The sequence below is a fragment of the Sander vitreus genome, chromosome 21 (genome assembly GCF_031162955.1).
Source record: "Sander vitreus isolate 19-12246 chromosome 21, sanVit1, whole genome shotgun sequence".
NCBI classification, from domain to species: domain Eukaryota; kingdom Metazoa; phylum Chordata; class Actinopteri; order Perciformes; family Percidae; genus Sander; species Sander vitreus.
Window position 1 is genome coordinate 16531115 of NC_135875.1, and position 16851 is coordinate 16547965.

Genomic DNA, 16851 nt, shown 5'->3' on the forward strand with positions numbered 1-16851 from the left:
CAAAACAAGTTCCTTCCGAGCCTATTTTGCAGCAGCACCGCGGCTTTTCTCCGGTGCTTAGCACCGCCCAAGACGATTGTGATTGGTTTAAAGAAATGCCAATAAACCAGAGCACGTTTTCCTCCCATCCCGGAATGCTATGTGGAGTAGCCCGACTCTCCTCCAGCGCGCTTTGGAGGAGGGTCTGGCAAAGCAAGACTAGGTCTGGTATGACCAGGAGCTTGTTGTGGCTAGTGTTAGCTAATGTTAGCAACTTTTCTGTGTGACTTTATGACTTTTCGCTACTTGTGCTACTACGAAGCTACATTTTAGTATTTCCTTTTTAGCATACCATTATCCTGTTATTGGGACTTAATCAACTTTATTCCACATTCATTTTGACTGGCTGGTGTGCTCTACCTACAAACAGTGTGATTTTAATTTCAATGTATTATGTCAAAACTCTATAGTGGGAGTGTTTATGTCTTGGTTTGTGGACATCCAGTAGCAGCCAGCATAAAAATACTGGTCAGCACATGCAACTATAAAAGGCTCGATCAATTCTGGAGGAATGTGAGGGTGCAGTTCCACTTCCTTTCATCCCGGCTGTGGCAATGGCACTCCATGCTCAGGCTAAAGTTGTCCAGAAAAATGAGATTGATGGGAAGGGATAATGAAAGAGGGATACAAGAAGAAATAAAGGATTCCTATTTTAGAAACATTTGATGGGAAAAACCTGATTTCTTTCATTGAAGTATTTGCGTGCATGTCTTTCCCACCTCCTTTTCTTGTTTTATCTTAACTTCTCCAAATCTTTCTCTTGGCCTGTTGAGCTTTCTTATCCTCTCTCTGTTAACTTCTCCTCACTGTGACCTTGTCCCTTTATACAGTGTGTTGTGCTGCCGCATGCATTTGTGGCCTCAATTTTGAGAGAGGTCCGACAGGAAGTTAAAAAGACTTCCATCAATTCATCGCACTGCTTTAGATCTTTGCTGGAGGAAGAATGTCTGAAATGCAATTTTTGTACTCAGATTCTTTTTCCAGGAGATGCCTCCACTGAGGATTTACCCACAATCCCCTGGGTGTGATATCAGAGTTATACTCTATACTTATAGGAAAAGTGAGCTCCCCTACCTGTCCAGCCAGATATAAACGAAGATGAAGACACCAATATGTCATATGAATACTGTGCTGGCAGTATTTCCTTTCAAAACAGCCTGCGATATGCACTGCACCACATTACATTTAGCTTTTTTTCTTATTCTTTTTTCATACATTCCAAACTCTGCTCATCTGTCCTGATGTTTGGTCCATCTCTTAATCATCTCCATAGACAGGGAAATAAATGGGCACAGCGACGCCATAGACTTCGACGGAGACCAGTGAAGTCAATTAGAAGTACTTTTCCAGTCATGGCTGTGGATACTGCGCAGCCTCCAACTAAGCTAGACGACGTAGATGCGACATGAGCAACCTGTCGGAAATTTGTAAGTCTTCTGGTAGCTGCGCCAAGAGAAATCTGAATCATTCCGAGTCTTGCAGAGACGGAGAGCGTGAGTAGGAGCTGTCCATGAGCGTAGGAGCAGGAGCAAAACGTTGCTGAAATATTTTGTCGCGATGCTTTCATGGACTCTCTATGGGCTTCTCCCTTGACTGTATGCCTCCACATCCCCCCGATTGCCTGCGAGCTTCTCCTGACTATACAGTAATTTCTCGACAGAAAGTCGCGTGGTCATGATGCAATCGTTAGCCTATTTTTTACAAAAACAGCTGCTACGGGGCCATAACGTGACAACGGACAAATAGTCTTTAAACGCTTCAGATGTAAAGTTATTCGCTGTCAAAGTGACGCCAAAATGAATGGGAGTCAATGGAATGCTAACGGGAGGTGATGGCTTGTTAGCCTCAGAATTTCCCCATAGGAGGTACGCTTTACTGATGCTCGCTTACCCCCTTGATCATCTCTTCTTTAAAGCAATAATTCTGACATTTTGGGAAATTTGCTTATACACTGAGAGTTAGATGAGAAGATTGAACAGCCAGCAGTTGGTTAGCCATTACCCAGGGGCGATTCTAGGATCAGACCTTTAGGGGGGCTCAGCCCCTAATGAGAATGTGACACAGATACAGTGCCTTGCAAAAGTGTTTCCTTTCCTTGACTGGGTTACAGGTGCATAGCATCAGCAACACAGGATATTAAACCTGTTTCAAGCCCTTTGAACCTGTAATTGTTTGTCCTTTGTCACTAACAGACAAGTTCGCAAACTCTAACTTGAAGCACTAAAAATGATTTAATAAAAAAATTAAACATTGTTGTTTTGTTTTTTATTATTATAATTTTTAGGGGGGCTGAGATTAAATTTAGGGGGGCTTGAGCCCCCCTAAATTATTACCTTAGCATAAAGACTGGAAACGGGAAAAAAACGATTAGCCTGGGTCAATCCAAAGGTAAAAAAATCTGCTTCTGAGCACCTCTAAAACCAACAAATTAACACATTATATATTTTTTTTTTATTTTTTTTTTATCCTTACAAAAACAGAAGTGTAAAAATGACATGGGGTCATGTTGCCGGGCAACCAGCGGAGACCCTAATCCAAAAATGAGTCTGGCACATAACATTTTGTTACCTTCTGACAGAGTCAGGCTAGCTGTTTCCCCCTAGGCCTGTTTCTCAAATATCTTCCAAACTGGTGAACTACCACTTTAAATTGTTTAGCTATGCATGTCCCCATGTATTTGTGAAACAGCAGCTTCACAATACCATTATTTTTGGAATTCTTTTATCAGCAGAAGTGAAATGTCCTGATATTTGAAACTGGGTCATCCAGACAGACAGACATATGAGCCTCCCAACCCTGTACTTGTCATCACAGGTCTGCTGAATTGCACAAATTGGTGACGCAAGACTCAATGGCCTATTTTTGCTTATTTTCTATAAGGGGGTGCTAAGGGCAGGCTAAGATTCCTTTCACTAATTTACAACATCAGCAAAGACTTCTCTCAACCTCTCTTCAGAGAAGGTAAAACACCCTGAAGAACAACTCCCAGACATGCATAATTTTGCACACACACACACACACACACACACACACACGACAGATGTTCCAAAATACCACAGTAACAACAGCCAAATGCAGGCTGGGAAATGCCCTGTGACGTCTTAATTGCCTCAGTGTAAAGCTGCTTTAGGGCTTTTAGAGCCGTAACGGGCAACATGCAGCTATCCTAATTTATACACTGTATGTTTTTCACAGGAATCAGAGAGGGAGAGAGTAAAGAAAAGATGGCCTGTGAACAAGAAGAGGTGTTATTTTTCCCTTCGTGTTTCCTCATTTTGAAGTTGTGCAAGAACTGAACGTATTTTTTTTTTCTTCCAGCACTGCTTTTGTTGAACTTGCCCATCTCTGTTGATCAACGTGATAGGGAGAAAAAGCGAGGGATTCATGTGTGGGAAACTGCAACAGGAAGAAAAGTGCAGCTGGAAATTTTGCCTAGAGCGAAACAGACCGGAGGTCTGTGGCAAAAGAGAGGAGAAGGAAAAATAGGGAGAAGGGAGGAGAGATGTAGAAAAAAAAAGATGGCAGAGGAGCAAAGAGGATAAAAGTTTGAAGCAGGGATGACATGAGAAAGGGATGGGAGGAGGAGAGAAGATTTGATGCGATAAAGGAGGAGTGAAAGTGGATTTTACTTAATGAGGAAGAGACTGGAAGATGACAGAGGGAAGGGAATCTCCACGCCTTCTTGGGATGTCAAGGCAAGTCACACACACACACACACACACACACACACACACACACACACAAACATGCATTGTAACGGAGTGGATACGCCAGCTGGACATGGTTTCATTCAGATCAGCTGTGACAAGAAGCTGTGCACTGTCTCCTCCCCTTCCTGCTCCCAAGGACTTCTGCTTTAGAGTGTATTTATGTGTGTGGGTGAGAGAGAGTGTGTTTTTGTGTGTCTTCTACAGGGTTCACTCACTCTCAATCTACTAACGTGTCATTTGATGTTTATGTACACACCTGCACATACACACCTACAGTTTACACACAGACACACACATACTCCATCTCTACTCTCTCTCTCTCTCACACATACACACACATACTCACTCTAACTCTCTTGTCCTCAGAGCAGCAGGTCCCTGGAAGCAGCCAAACTGTCAGTGACTGTTGCAAACACATGCTCACTCTCGGCTCGGCTCTTTCTTCAGTCGCTGCCAAGGAAGGAGGAGGAGGAGGAGGAGGAGGAGGAGGAGGAGGAGGAGGAGAAGAAGAAGAAGTGAGGCTGGAAGGAACAGACTGCAAACACACAGATAGAGAAGAGAAAGAGACAGACAGACTTGGACCAACCTCTGACTGCTTACCTCTCGCCTCTGCCTGGCTGACTGTGTGGGAGACTGGAGGCAGCCTACAAGTGATGCCTTGTACCCTCTGGAGTAGCACATAGTCAGGACTTTCTTTATCTTTCTCTTTCTACATCTCCCCCTCTCTGTTTCAATGATGAGGAGAGACCGTCTCGTCTTAGCCGCGACCCTCACAGCCATCTTCTCCGCTGACCTCTACTTTATCCTCCTGCCAAAGCTGCGGAGCGTGGGGGAAGGATCGGGACACTTTTGCCAATGTGGTCCCAACAACCTCACCCTTCCCAGGCACGGGGGTCTCGCCACCCCGCAGCTCTCCAACTGGACTTCTGGACAACTGGATGGTACCACACCTGAACCCGCCGATGGGGGCTCAAAGTTGGGAAGGCTGTTTGCTCACCCTCTGTACAACATCCAGCCTCCGGTGCTGGGTCCGGAGGAGAGGCTGCTGCAGGCAGAGCAGCTGATGGAGTACTACAGGAGGAAGGTGTCACGCTGGGAAAGGTCAGTTTCTGGTGTCATTTTTCTAGATTTAAAAAAAAAAGATCCCATTTAGACATTGCTAATTTTGTCCACAGTGCAAATGCTTTTGCAATGGCTAACAACAATCTAAACATTACTTGTGTTGCTCAATTTAATTGTGAAAGAGGAGCATGCTGACATCTTACTGTGAAGGGGCGCGTTGGGGCTTGACTGTGGTCACGGGGCAGGTTCATTGACATCACGGCCAATCCCACCGCAGACGCGCACAAACACATCCATGCACATAAACACACGTGCATTTGCTCATGATAACAAATGTACACCCACAGACAGACATCAGGATGTGTAGACATTATGTGCGTCATGAATCCAATGTCAAGTGGGCTGGTGGCAGAAAACCCTCGCAAACATGTCATTCTGAGAGTTTGCGTCTGGAATGCTCTCTTTAAAGGTAAACAAGGATTTAAAACTGCTAAAGCCCATCTTAATCTGTGGGAGCCGTAGCTGTCTTTGGCTTGTGAGGCTTTCTGAGTGCACTCCCTCTGAGGGATACAGATTTGGGCTCTCATGGTGGAAAATAAGGAGAAATATGAGCAATGGATCTCTCCACTTTCTGCTGCCTTTTATGAATGTGCACAAAAATAATGGATAGCCCAAAGGCTTGTTTAAGACTTGCGAAATCTTGCAATAGCATCTCAACATTGCAACAAGCACACATAGGAGAGCTTTCTGACTGCTCAAATGAACAGTAAAAAAACAGGGATTTTTGAATGCTGAAAAAGATAACAGTCTATAAATAAATGTCCTGTTCAACCTGTGTATGTGTTTGCTCTTACTGGCAAACGTTGCAAGAAATTAGCACTGAAACATTCTCCACTTCCACTTTGCTATCTTGTGTATGACTCTACACTGTCTGCACTTGCCCATTGTCCTGATTACCTTGATCTGTCACTTCAGCTCGCTGGGTGACTCGTATTTATAGTCCTTTTCTCTATTATCTCGGCACTTTATGCAGTCCGTGATGGAGTTTGTTTGGGTTGGGAGATGACCGTCCCACTCAGTGCGGTCAGCTCTGGCGATGTGGTGCCGCTCTCTCACCACAGACTTGTTTTGGTCTCTGACTTCTTGTTGCTCAGGCTTTAAGTATAGCAGAGAGGACAGGAGGCTGTGGAAATTTAAAATGTTGTTACAACTGCTGTTAAAAACAATAGAGAGCCCAAAAGACAACTAATATAATTCTATATGTGAATGCAAAATTGGGCTACATAGAGAAATTGGCAAATAAAACAAGTTATAAAACAGAGTGTGTATAATCAATTCAGTAAATGTCTGCATCCCCATGTAGTTCCTCATATCCACTTTCATTTCAAACACATTCTTGTAAAAGCTGCTGCTAAGAAAACCTGTTGAATGCACTTTGCCATGGATTCCTGCCACCAAGTACTGCTCCAAATCTGTGTTTTTTTTATTTTTTTTACCAAAAATAAAACACTGCCATACAAAATGTTGTAAGAAGTGATTCCCAAGCAGGGGATTTGTTTAAAGCTAAGCAATCCAGGTTTAGCAACAGCACAGCAAGAGTCCTGGTCTCTTTCAGTCAGCTACCTCGTTGTTGTTTATGTAACATGACATTCACAACCCGTCTGCAGCAAGAAAATGTAGGAAAACATATCCCTCTCTTGTAATATCACATATATTAATTTTCTACAGTTAACCTCTGTTCGGCTTCTAACTCCTCAGACATATGAAACTGTACAGCGAGGCAGCGGCTATGTCCAACATCAGTGTGACTGAACATGAAGTGATCTTTGACCCCGACGCCAGCTGGCTGAAGTTTCACCTGGGAATAAACCGCTATGCTCTGTACTCCCGCAATGACCCTGCTATCCCACGACTCATCAAGGACATGCAGAGCATGGCGGTCGTCAGCGCAGGTGATGGATGGACGGATAGATGGAATTTAAAACATCTGTATGTCAGTGAAAAATTAATTGAATTACTTGATGTAATTGGTAGCCACCATTTGGTTTTACTTACTGTTTTGTGCCATAAAGTAGTTGTTTTCTGATTTAGTGCTGGATTATAGAGGCTCTTAGAGATTCTAATAATCTGGCGATGTGTCCAAATCCTTGTGGTTCTGAATTATTGATGTTAAAATGCTGCTTTTAATGCAAAATGATGAGCTTACAAACCTTTATCTCTTACAGATTACACTCAAGATGAGAAGGCCCTAAAAGGAGCATGTGATTGTACCCAAGGTATGGTCAATGAGATTTCTATATCTGTTTGATGTACTTTATCTCATATGTAGCTTTATATTTTATGTAGAGCGTGTAACAGCTTCAGTGTTTGATTTCTGACTAGCCCCTTTGTTTCATCTCTATTTTTTGCTCTCTGTGCTTGTCGGTACCGTCAGAGACAAACACACTGCTGCCTTTGTGATAGCGAGGATTTTGTTTTTCGTTTAGCATCAAAATCCAGATATGTCTTGTCTGTTAGACACTTGCTCTGGGGCAACAAAGCAGGCGTGGGTTTGTGTTCAAAGGCAGAGCTCTTAATTAAATGTCTGATGTCTGCGTGCTCTGAGGGAAGACAATATTTCCAGGCTTCAACCTACACACCAGCCGCCACCTACGCTGTCATCTCCTACTACCATACCTCTAGGCAGCACTCTAACATTTGGATGGATAATTAATGTAAAAAGTTATCGGCAAAGCTTAAATAGCTTTAAATAGATGCTATTGTAGCAAAAAAATGAACATATATGTTGGATGAAGTAGTGATGCAGCTAGCCGTTTGGGTACAAATGCATGTGTGAAGGATGTAGTATGCTTTTTCATTTAAAATATGAACATTAAAGGTTCCATATTATACAAATTTTCAGGTTCATGTTTGTATTTTAGGTTTTAGGTTTACATGCTCTTAAGTTTAAAAAAAACAAATTTTTTTCTCATTCTGTCTATCTGAACATACTGTAGCCTACCTGTATTCACCCTCTGTCTGAAACGCTCCGTTTTAGTGCCTGTCTCTGTAGTGCCACTTTCTATCTTTTATATAGTATAGTTGTGACATCACAACCGTAAGGTTGAATGCGGGCTGTGTGCATTTCTTTGTGGTTTGAGCGTTTTGATACTTTTACATTTTTATAGCACCTCGACCTGCTTTATAATCAAAAAGTACGTGGAAATCCCACTTTTTACAGTATGGGACCTTTAAAGTAAATTTGGATTGCCGAAAGAGCTGTAATTTTTCAGCATTTTCAGTCTTACACATTTGCTTATTTTATATGTATATATATAATATACTGCCTTTTGTCCTGTCTGTGCCTCACCAGCACAGTGAAGTGGCTGACCACACAAACAGCATTTACTGCCAAGAAGAAATGCTTCAAAACAATTTGTCCCCTCCATTTAAATTTACCCTCAAAAGACTTTCTCATTGTTTTAGTAACCAAAGAGCGACAGTTTTCATTGGCCAGGAACAGGAAGGCTGTTTACGCCAGTTTGTTCCTATTTGATTTGTTTCCAGAAAAAAGTAGTGATTGTAAACCTTGTATGAAACTATTAATAGTTTCACAGAGCGCAGCAGGGGGAAGGCATGTATGTGGTTAGTCTGGCCTACTGCTGTGATATATAATATGCAGCCAGACAGAGAGAAGCGAGCGCAAGTCGCTGAGAGAGCAGAGCCCAAGCTGTGTGACCAATCCCCAATTACTTTATCACAGGGAACTGGCAGATCTACAGCGTATTCCAGTTTGAACTGGCCTCTGGTAGTCTGGCTATCACCAGACCAAGCTCAATATTTTAAGATTGAACATTAGTCTGAGGAGTCTGCTCTGTATCCTCTACTGCACAAGAGGTGTGATCAACGGGCATAGTTCAAATGACTCTGTACGCAATTGGATAGTCCTTCAACCAATCAGACCAACGATCCGGGTGATGTACTTTGCAGAGCGAAATCTTTTAAAACGGAAGCGACAGCGGCATCAACGGGTTGCTGCGATGGATGTATTAAGAGAACGGTTTCTGCGCTTCGGTGGCCGCCATGTTGAATGTAAAAAAAAAGCTGCTTGCCGTCGCTTCTCTATTGTCATCGTGTTAAACCCTGCCAATAGCGTGCCAGGTGGATAAGCCAGTTTGTGATTGGTCCCCGCAGATTTGTAACGGAAGCAGGATAGAAAAATGTACAGGTTTCCAGCCTGAGCTGCAGGGCGAAATCAAATTGCCGGCAGATCGGGCTGGGTTTACCCAGTCTAGGCCTCTGGGGCATTAAGCTTAAAACCAAATACTGACTCAGTTACCTGATGCTCAGTGTTTACTTTCGTCAAGCTAACATTCAGGTTTCTGCATAATGTAAAGGCAATATTTCTTTCTCTTTCGGTGTCTCTGCTCTAGTTGTGAAGCCCAGCGGACATCACCTGAAACTGGCTCTGAAGATGCAAAACTTCGCTAAAGCCATGTTCAAACCAATGAGGTGAGGACTGAATCCACATTAGATTGAGTCCCCCTTGTCTATATCAAGCACCATCAATGGTTTTATTTCAATGTCCAATAGATAGTATAACACTGTGGTTCTGCAATCCCTTTGTAACATATATACATTATATTACAGTGCATTATCTCACATTATGTCCAATGTTAATTTACGTCAGGCTAAATTATCTTGTATCTAGTATGTGTCATGTTGATTACATACTAACTGACAGCTTGATCACTTGGTACGTCTCGACTGGGTGTGTGTGATGAACCATCTGTTATTGCAGTCACTGGGCCAACAGAACTTAAATATTAGGTATTTATCAAGCCAGCAGCAGGAGGAGGAGAGAAGGGAAAGGATCCAAGAATCAGTGTGAAAGTCACCTGCAGGACCAGAGTCTGATGGGGAGAAAACAGCCAATCAACAGTGATTGCTGTGGTGGATGTCATCAAACGGATGTCTCCTCTTGTAACATAAAGCTACTGTCTGTCAAAAGTCCTCACACAGATACTGACTGACACACACACACACACACACACACACACACACACACACACACACACACACACACACACACACACACACACACACACACACACACACACACACACACACACACACACACACACACACACACACACGATGGTTGGACAGAAGGATAAGCATGCACCGAGTCAAGGAAAGAAAGAAAACAAATGAGATGAGAATAACAAGTGTTTACACTCATCAGCTGCTGATTGTTTGTGTTTGTAGGTTACCATGGGTTGCTGAGGTTGCTCATGGTCATTCTCTGCTGGGCTGGCGGATGAAGCTAAAGTGGATGACAGGAAATAACATTAATTAGTAATATGTGTGTGTGTGTGTGTGTGTGTGTGTGTGTGTGTGTCAGGCAGCAGAGGGACGAGGAGACTCCAGAAGACTTCTTCTACTTTGTTGATTTCCAGAGACACAACGCAGAGATTGCTGCCTTTCATCTGGACAGGTGCAAACCCTCTTCTCCACCCATAATGCTCATTATCACTTAATTGTTTTTCCTGTTTTACTACCATCTCTGTTACACTACGAATGTATGCCACAGTGGTGCTCGGGGGTAATTTTAGTTTTTGTTGCACATCTGTCATTTTATTGGCCCCAGTTATGGCTCTTGTGCATTCTGAAGTGCAACAAATGTTTTTTCTTTGGGCTTTTTATTTTAAATGCACAATACGTGACACAAGTGTAAAACTAAAAACAGGAAGTAAAGTAAAGCAAGTAAAAATAGGTTATTAATGGCTTCCAGTGCTGTGAACAGCAGTGTAAAATGTCTATATTTTAAATTATGACCAGTTGAGAAACACATAACTGCTTTGTCATCATTTATCATCAACATTTTGATGTCACCCTAGCAGCATGGCTGTAGGGATGTCAATGTTGACTGAAATATCTCAACCGTTATTGGATGGATTGCCATGACATTTTGTACAGATATTTATGGTTCCCAGAGGACAAGTCCTACAGACTTTGGTGATCCACTGACTTTTGGTCTAGCGCCATCATTAGGTCAGAATTTGTTTAATTTGTTCCGTGGCCAAATATCTGCAAAGCTACTGATATTCCCATCAGCCTCAGCTTTACTTTTGTGTTCAGGGCTAATAAGCAAATGTTAGAACATGGTAAACTCTATACCTGCTTTGCATCAGCATGTTGTCATTGCGCGCATGTTAGCATGCTGACGCTAGCATTATTTTGTCTTAGAGGAGCACTGATGAAATTAGATTGTCATCTTAAAGAAGCAGAGGAAACATTCTTGTAGTAGCATAATAGAAACAGAATGCAATAATTTAAAAATCCTAAATGGTTTCTAACAAGTAGTTGTATAAATTAAAACTACATCTCCTGGTGCCGACAAATGAACTATCCACCCTAAGCAAAGATTGCCACATGTTTGCCCAGGATTTCCAAACTAGCTGATCAGTATAAACCACAGACCATACATACACACACACAAACATATTTGTGTAATTGCACATTAGCTGAGGTGAGGTTATTCACTCTGACACACAGTCATCTGAGCTAGACAGTATTATTAAGAAGCCACACAATGATAAGTCATCGCTTCACCACACAAGACAGAAAACAGGAGTGCCACGTCAACAACTATCACTACAATTATTATTTAACTGTATATCTGCTCATATTTAAAGTGTCTATTAGTCTTTCAAATGTAAGAATCATGAACTGTTTCTGTCATCAAACACAAACCGACAGATCATTTCTCTGCTCTCTCCTATTTATGCCGGTGTGTTTTTATTCCGTGGCAGTGTGCTCTCTCTCTCTCTCTCTCTCTCTCTCTCTCTCTCTCTCTCTCTCTCTCTCTGTTGTGTCTGCGTTGGCTGCCAGGCAAGCCCTTATCATCATCGCGAGCAGTCAGCAGTTGGGGAATATGGACGATCTGAGAATGCAAGCCATTCAGACATTCAGCCATTCAGCTTTGTGTTGTGCGAGACATGACTGAAATATGACCCCTCTGGGGAGGTATTATAAGCTCTTGATAGTGTGTATGAACACAGCCAGCTAAATTAAACAGCATTAAGACTGTCTGAAGGGTTCATTCATTGATAAGAATCATTCATGGAATTAGTATCGGTACCGGAGGAGACAGTGATAAGGATACCATCATCTTAACAGGGTTCTCATTACATTTACACCAAAATGATATAAGCATGAACTGCGTGAACTGTAAACTTTTCCTCACACAAGAAACAGTTTCTATTGGAGTTTTCTCGTAAACATCATTGAATCTCATCAACTTATTTTTTTTAGGATCCTGGACTTCCGGAGGGTCCCGCCTGTGGCCGGCAGGCTGGTGAACATCACAGGAGAAGTCCTCCAAGTCACGCACAACGAAGACCTACGAGCTGTCTTCTTCACCTCACCAGGTAAAGAACCAGCAGATCTCTTTTAGAGGACTAGTTTGACATTTTTGCCAAGAGTAAGATGAGAAGAAAAGATAGCACAGTCATGTAACAGGTACAGCCAGCTAGCTTGCAGTTGGCTTAGCTTAGCATAAAGATTGGAAGCGAGGGAAACCCGACAAGTTGTGGTCTGGGGATTGAAATATATAACTGGCCTTTTTGACATTTTGTTTTTTGCATGGATTAAACACACAAAATATATCTTAATAAGTGAGCTTAAAGCTTTAGTGCGTAACTTTTTGAAATTAATGAACGTTTGTTACATTCAAGGCGTTGCCAAATGAGTTGCTATAAAGCTAATTAAGACTATCAGCTCCACACAACTCTCTCTGTATCTCTCAGTATTGCTATGTTCAGAAGATTGTGGCGTCTGGTGACTTTCCCGTGCAGAAACTCTGAAGATAATTACCTCCTCTGAAGAGTCCATCAAGTTTTTTTAATCCTCCGTGTCCTCCTTGGCTACTAGCAACTGCATGGAGGGAGGGGTGGGGGGGGGGGGGGGTATTACGAATCCCACTATGGCCACCGCCAAGACCCGCCCTTCAATAGCATTTATTGGCCAGGCGTCCATGCTTACGCAAGGTAACTTAACCCCATTTGTTCAGGTCCTATCCCCTGACCAATCAGCTACCCTGACCTTAACCACTCAAGGTCAAATGCCTGACCCCAACCAATCGAGCTGCTTCGTAGGGCGTGTCTTGGTGTGGCCAGATTTGTAATTTCGCGGGGGGGGGGGGCAGTGTGCGGTCACAGAAGGCTTGTATCATGTGGCTGCGCCGACAGTGTTGTTGTCATTACTAAGAATTCCTCATGGGGGCGACAGAAACTACGCACTATAGCTTTAAGAGGTGCTGGTAGGCAGATTTTTAACCTTCAGACAGAGCCAGTATATTTTGTGCCACTTTTTAATTTTCTTTCCCTGGTTTCATTTAACATTTTTATGCCAAACAATTATAAATGCTGTTTATATTCCTGGGACGGGTGAAACTGTATCAAGATATCGATATCGATATCTGATTTAAAGCAACAGTATATAGAATATCTACAGTGTGTCGCTAAATCTTTGCAAACACATCGTATCAGTGTCAGTATAAACTGAAGCCTATCTGTGAGTTATTGTGGTTCTGGTTCTTCAGTTGGAGGGAAAGGCAGAGCTGATCAAACAGCATGTGAACATTAAAATGTTTTTTTTGTATTCCATCATTTCGCTCTGCTTCCCATCAGCGAACAACACGTGTTTCTTTGCCAAGTGTCTGTACGTGTGTAAAACTGAATACGCGGCGTGCGGGGGCCCCGACCTGCTGGAGGGCTCCCTGTCGGCCTACCTGCCCAGCCTCAGCATCGCTCCCCGCATCTCCATCCCCAACCCCTGGATACGCTCCTACACCTTCACTGGACGAGAAGAGTAAGACCTCAACCTCCGTACACTCAAGAGGAACAATTGCATTTGACCTCCTATGATATGAAATACACTGTGTAGGAAGGATGTTGTTGAAAACATCTTCGCCAAATGATTTGGTTAAAGGTAACATTTACTGTCTTTTACTGACTACTGCGGTTGAGACAGTTGGAGGCCTCCAGTCAGATTGTAAATTCTAGTATTTTTAGAATAAAATAAAAGGCCAGATTTCTCGTAAATCCTGTTGATGCCGAATTATATCAGATGTTTATCTCTATGGTCAAAGGCTTTTCTAATTAGGGGTAAAAGATGTGGAATGGAGTGCTTTGTTTAATTTCACCCTGTCTTTTCTTTGTTACACCATCCACTATTTTCGTAACCTATGAAGTCAGTTTGCACCAGACAAACGGCAGCCTCTTCCTGTTTTGTTCCATAAACGTGCTCAGCGGGTTTCATTATTATATCATTATAATAATGTCTCAAACGCTTAAATAACCGAGGGGTAATTTTAGAAACTGTTTTCTCAAATTTGTTCCATAGTCTGGTCACATCACATCCAAATGCAGTAAACAGTTAGTGGATCAAAACTGGTGTCATTTATGTCTGTCTGTTTTTTTTTTGTTTTTTTTTAAAGGTGGGAAGTGAATCCCTTCTACTGTGACAACATAAAGCAGCTGTATCCCTATAACTCAGGCAACAGGCTCCTCAACATCATAGACATGTCCATCTTCGACTTCCTTACAAGTATATTAGACCACTTCATCATCTTCTCTTCACATAAGCACTACGGCTTTTACCATCAGAAAACAATCTTTCTACAAAGTGTTTGTCCCTATGTTACAGGCAACATGGACAGGCACCACTACGAGATTTTTACTACATTTGGGGACGAAGGGTTCCTTCTTCATTTGGACAATGCCAGAGGGTGAGACAAAAATGTCCCAGAGCATTACATGAGTGTGAAATTACCCGTTGTGGTTTCATTTCCTCATCACATCTTGTGCTCAGGTTTGGGAAGCACTCTCAGGATGAGATGTCCATCCTGGCTCCACTCTGTCAGTGCTGCATGTAAGTGTACTGTTGGTGGAAACAGATGGTTTGTGGATTCCAAATTATAATTCATAAATACGAGCAGTTTATCTATAAAATGTTCACATCAAAAGTAAATAAGGGAGGTCTAGTGTCTCAAAGTTTTGCAAAGAAAATGAATTCCTCTTCTCTCCTTCGTCAGGATAAAGCGCTCCACACTGTTGCGACTCCAGCTCCTGGCCCGGCCGGAGTTCAGGCTCAGCGATGTGATGAGGGAGTCCCTGGAGGGAGACCCTTTACAGCCCGTCCTGTCGGAGCCCCACCTCTTAGCACTGGACCGCAGGTTACAGAAGGTCCTGCGGGCGGTCCATCGCTGCATCCGCAGGCTGGGCGAGGACGAGGTGATCACCAAGGACTTTGTCAAATCCACAGCGAGACCTCAGACCGCCACAGAGATGAAAAGGGTCAGGTAGCGCAGGGCGAAAGGGGGTTGTCGATACTCTTCGTAGCTGCTCTTTGCACCCCGGAAGACTTAAAGATAAAGTGCAGTGAGCAAACCAGGCTCAGATGGTTTTCAGGAACAAGCCATGAATGGAAGGCGCTGTGAAATCTTCAGAGTGTGTCAGAAAGAAAGGAATCTCATTGTGGAGGGCAAAAAATGTGTCATACATTCCACCAAGGGTGCATTTTATAACAGGGATTTCACTTTTCATGTCCACATACACCATGAGGTAGATTTGAAATTGATACATTTAAATGAAGACCTTTTAAAGGAACAGTTAAAGACCAAGTTTAAACATCAAACAGCAGTAAAAGTATCAAGATGGGTTAGTTACATGAAGCTATAGGTGCTCTCTCACGGTCATACACATGAACATCAGCAATGGAGTTAATATTCATAAGAGAGAGAGCTGTGCACTGGATCAGTTGTTTACCAAATTAATGCTGGGGAATATTGTGATTATGGTGATTATGGCAAGGAGGATTTGTATGTCCATGTGATGTTATAATTATAAAATGAAGTTATTTTGAGGAGAAATGATCACCTGCAAGGAACAGATGTTTAAGTGTGTGTGTGTGTGTGTGTGTAGATTCATGTGTGTGAGAAAAGTGCTACCTATTAAAACAGCCATTTAGTTTCCTCCACCCTGTTTTCCAGACTCGTAATCCTTCTGTCTCATCAGAGTGTTGAAACAGCTTTACCACGTCGCCGTCAATTAAACCAGGCGGAGACAGAGTAATAGCTAACCTAAAGCAACAGAGAAATATGGGTTATCTTATCCAACCGTAATAATAATTCTGAAGTAAGCCAACTTGATATTATATATATGTGAATGTGTTTTCCTCTGTGAACATGTTTCAGCTTTGGCCTTGGTTATTCTATTTGTTCTTGAAACGTTCCAGGTCTCTGTGTGATGTAAAGTAAGATGAATAACCACAGCTATTTTTATTTTTTTTAGGAGCTCTTAAGATTTGGGGAATAATGCCAAATGATGTCAGACATCAGCGTGACAAAGCAGGCAGGGAGGCTTATAAGCAGCGAGCTCATGAAATGTGCTCTCTACCTTCATATCACAGTTTATCTTTACTAAAAACCCGGCAACAGCAGGAAGAAACATTTTAAACCTCTGTCGAAAATGAACGAACGATTAGGAAACGAAAGAACAGACTGAACTCCAAATCACTAATAGCATCAATTTTAAAGCAGCAAATGTTGGTAGCTTCCCCAGAGCCAAGTAAGATTGTCAATAATTAAAGTGTAAAACCTTTTATACTACATTATTTGAGAATATCACAGCATGGAAAAATGGCCTAAAGTCATAAAAGTCCTCTTAGGAGGAAAAACTGAGTGATTATTAACAAAGCAGGTTTGAATATAATGAGTTCACAAAAGGGGAATGGAGGTTAACATTGAAATGTGGGTAGAAATTAAAATATACTTTTTATATAGGTTTTGGTAAAGAATTGAATACCAATTATAAGGTTTTACTGGATTGGGCAGTGATATGTCTCCCCCTGGTGGATGGATGTCATGTTACATCTGTTTCCAGAGCCACTTTTAATAACTAATATTAGTGGGATAGTCTCTAAAATACATTTAACTAATTTTATCAAAAGCCCAGTTACAGTAATAGGGGGGAATGACTTAAAGTGACAGTCCACC

General features: G+C 42.3%; 1 protein-coding gene across 1 annotated transcript; it reads left to right on the plus strand.

Moving 5' to 3' along the window:
• The first annotated feature begins 3136 nt into the window (after positions 1 to 3136).
• Positions 3137 to 15833, plus strand: fam20a (FAM20A golgi associated secretory pathway pseudokinase). Its single transcript, XM_078279823.1, has 12 exons — positions 3137 to 3734; positions 4121 to 4850; positions 6570 to 6763; positions 7037 to 7087; positions 9224 to 9302; positions 10195 to 10287; positions 12108 to 12223; positions 13484 to 13664; positions 14293 to 14402; positions 14502 to 14583; positions 14667 to 14726; positions 14890 to 15833. The coding sequence occupies exons 2-12, from the start codon at positions 4483 to 4485 to the stop codon at positions 15158 to 15160; spliced, it is 1605 nt and encodes a 534-aa protein (XP_078135949.1). The 5' UTR covers positions 3137 to 3734; positions 4121 to 4482; the 3' UTR covers positions 15161 to 15833.
• The last annotated feature ends 1018 nt before the right edge of the window (positions 15834 to 16851 follow it).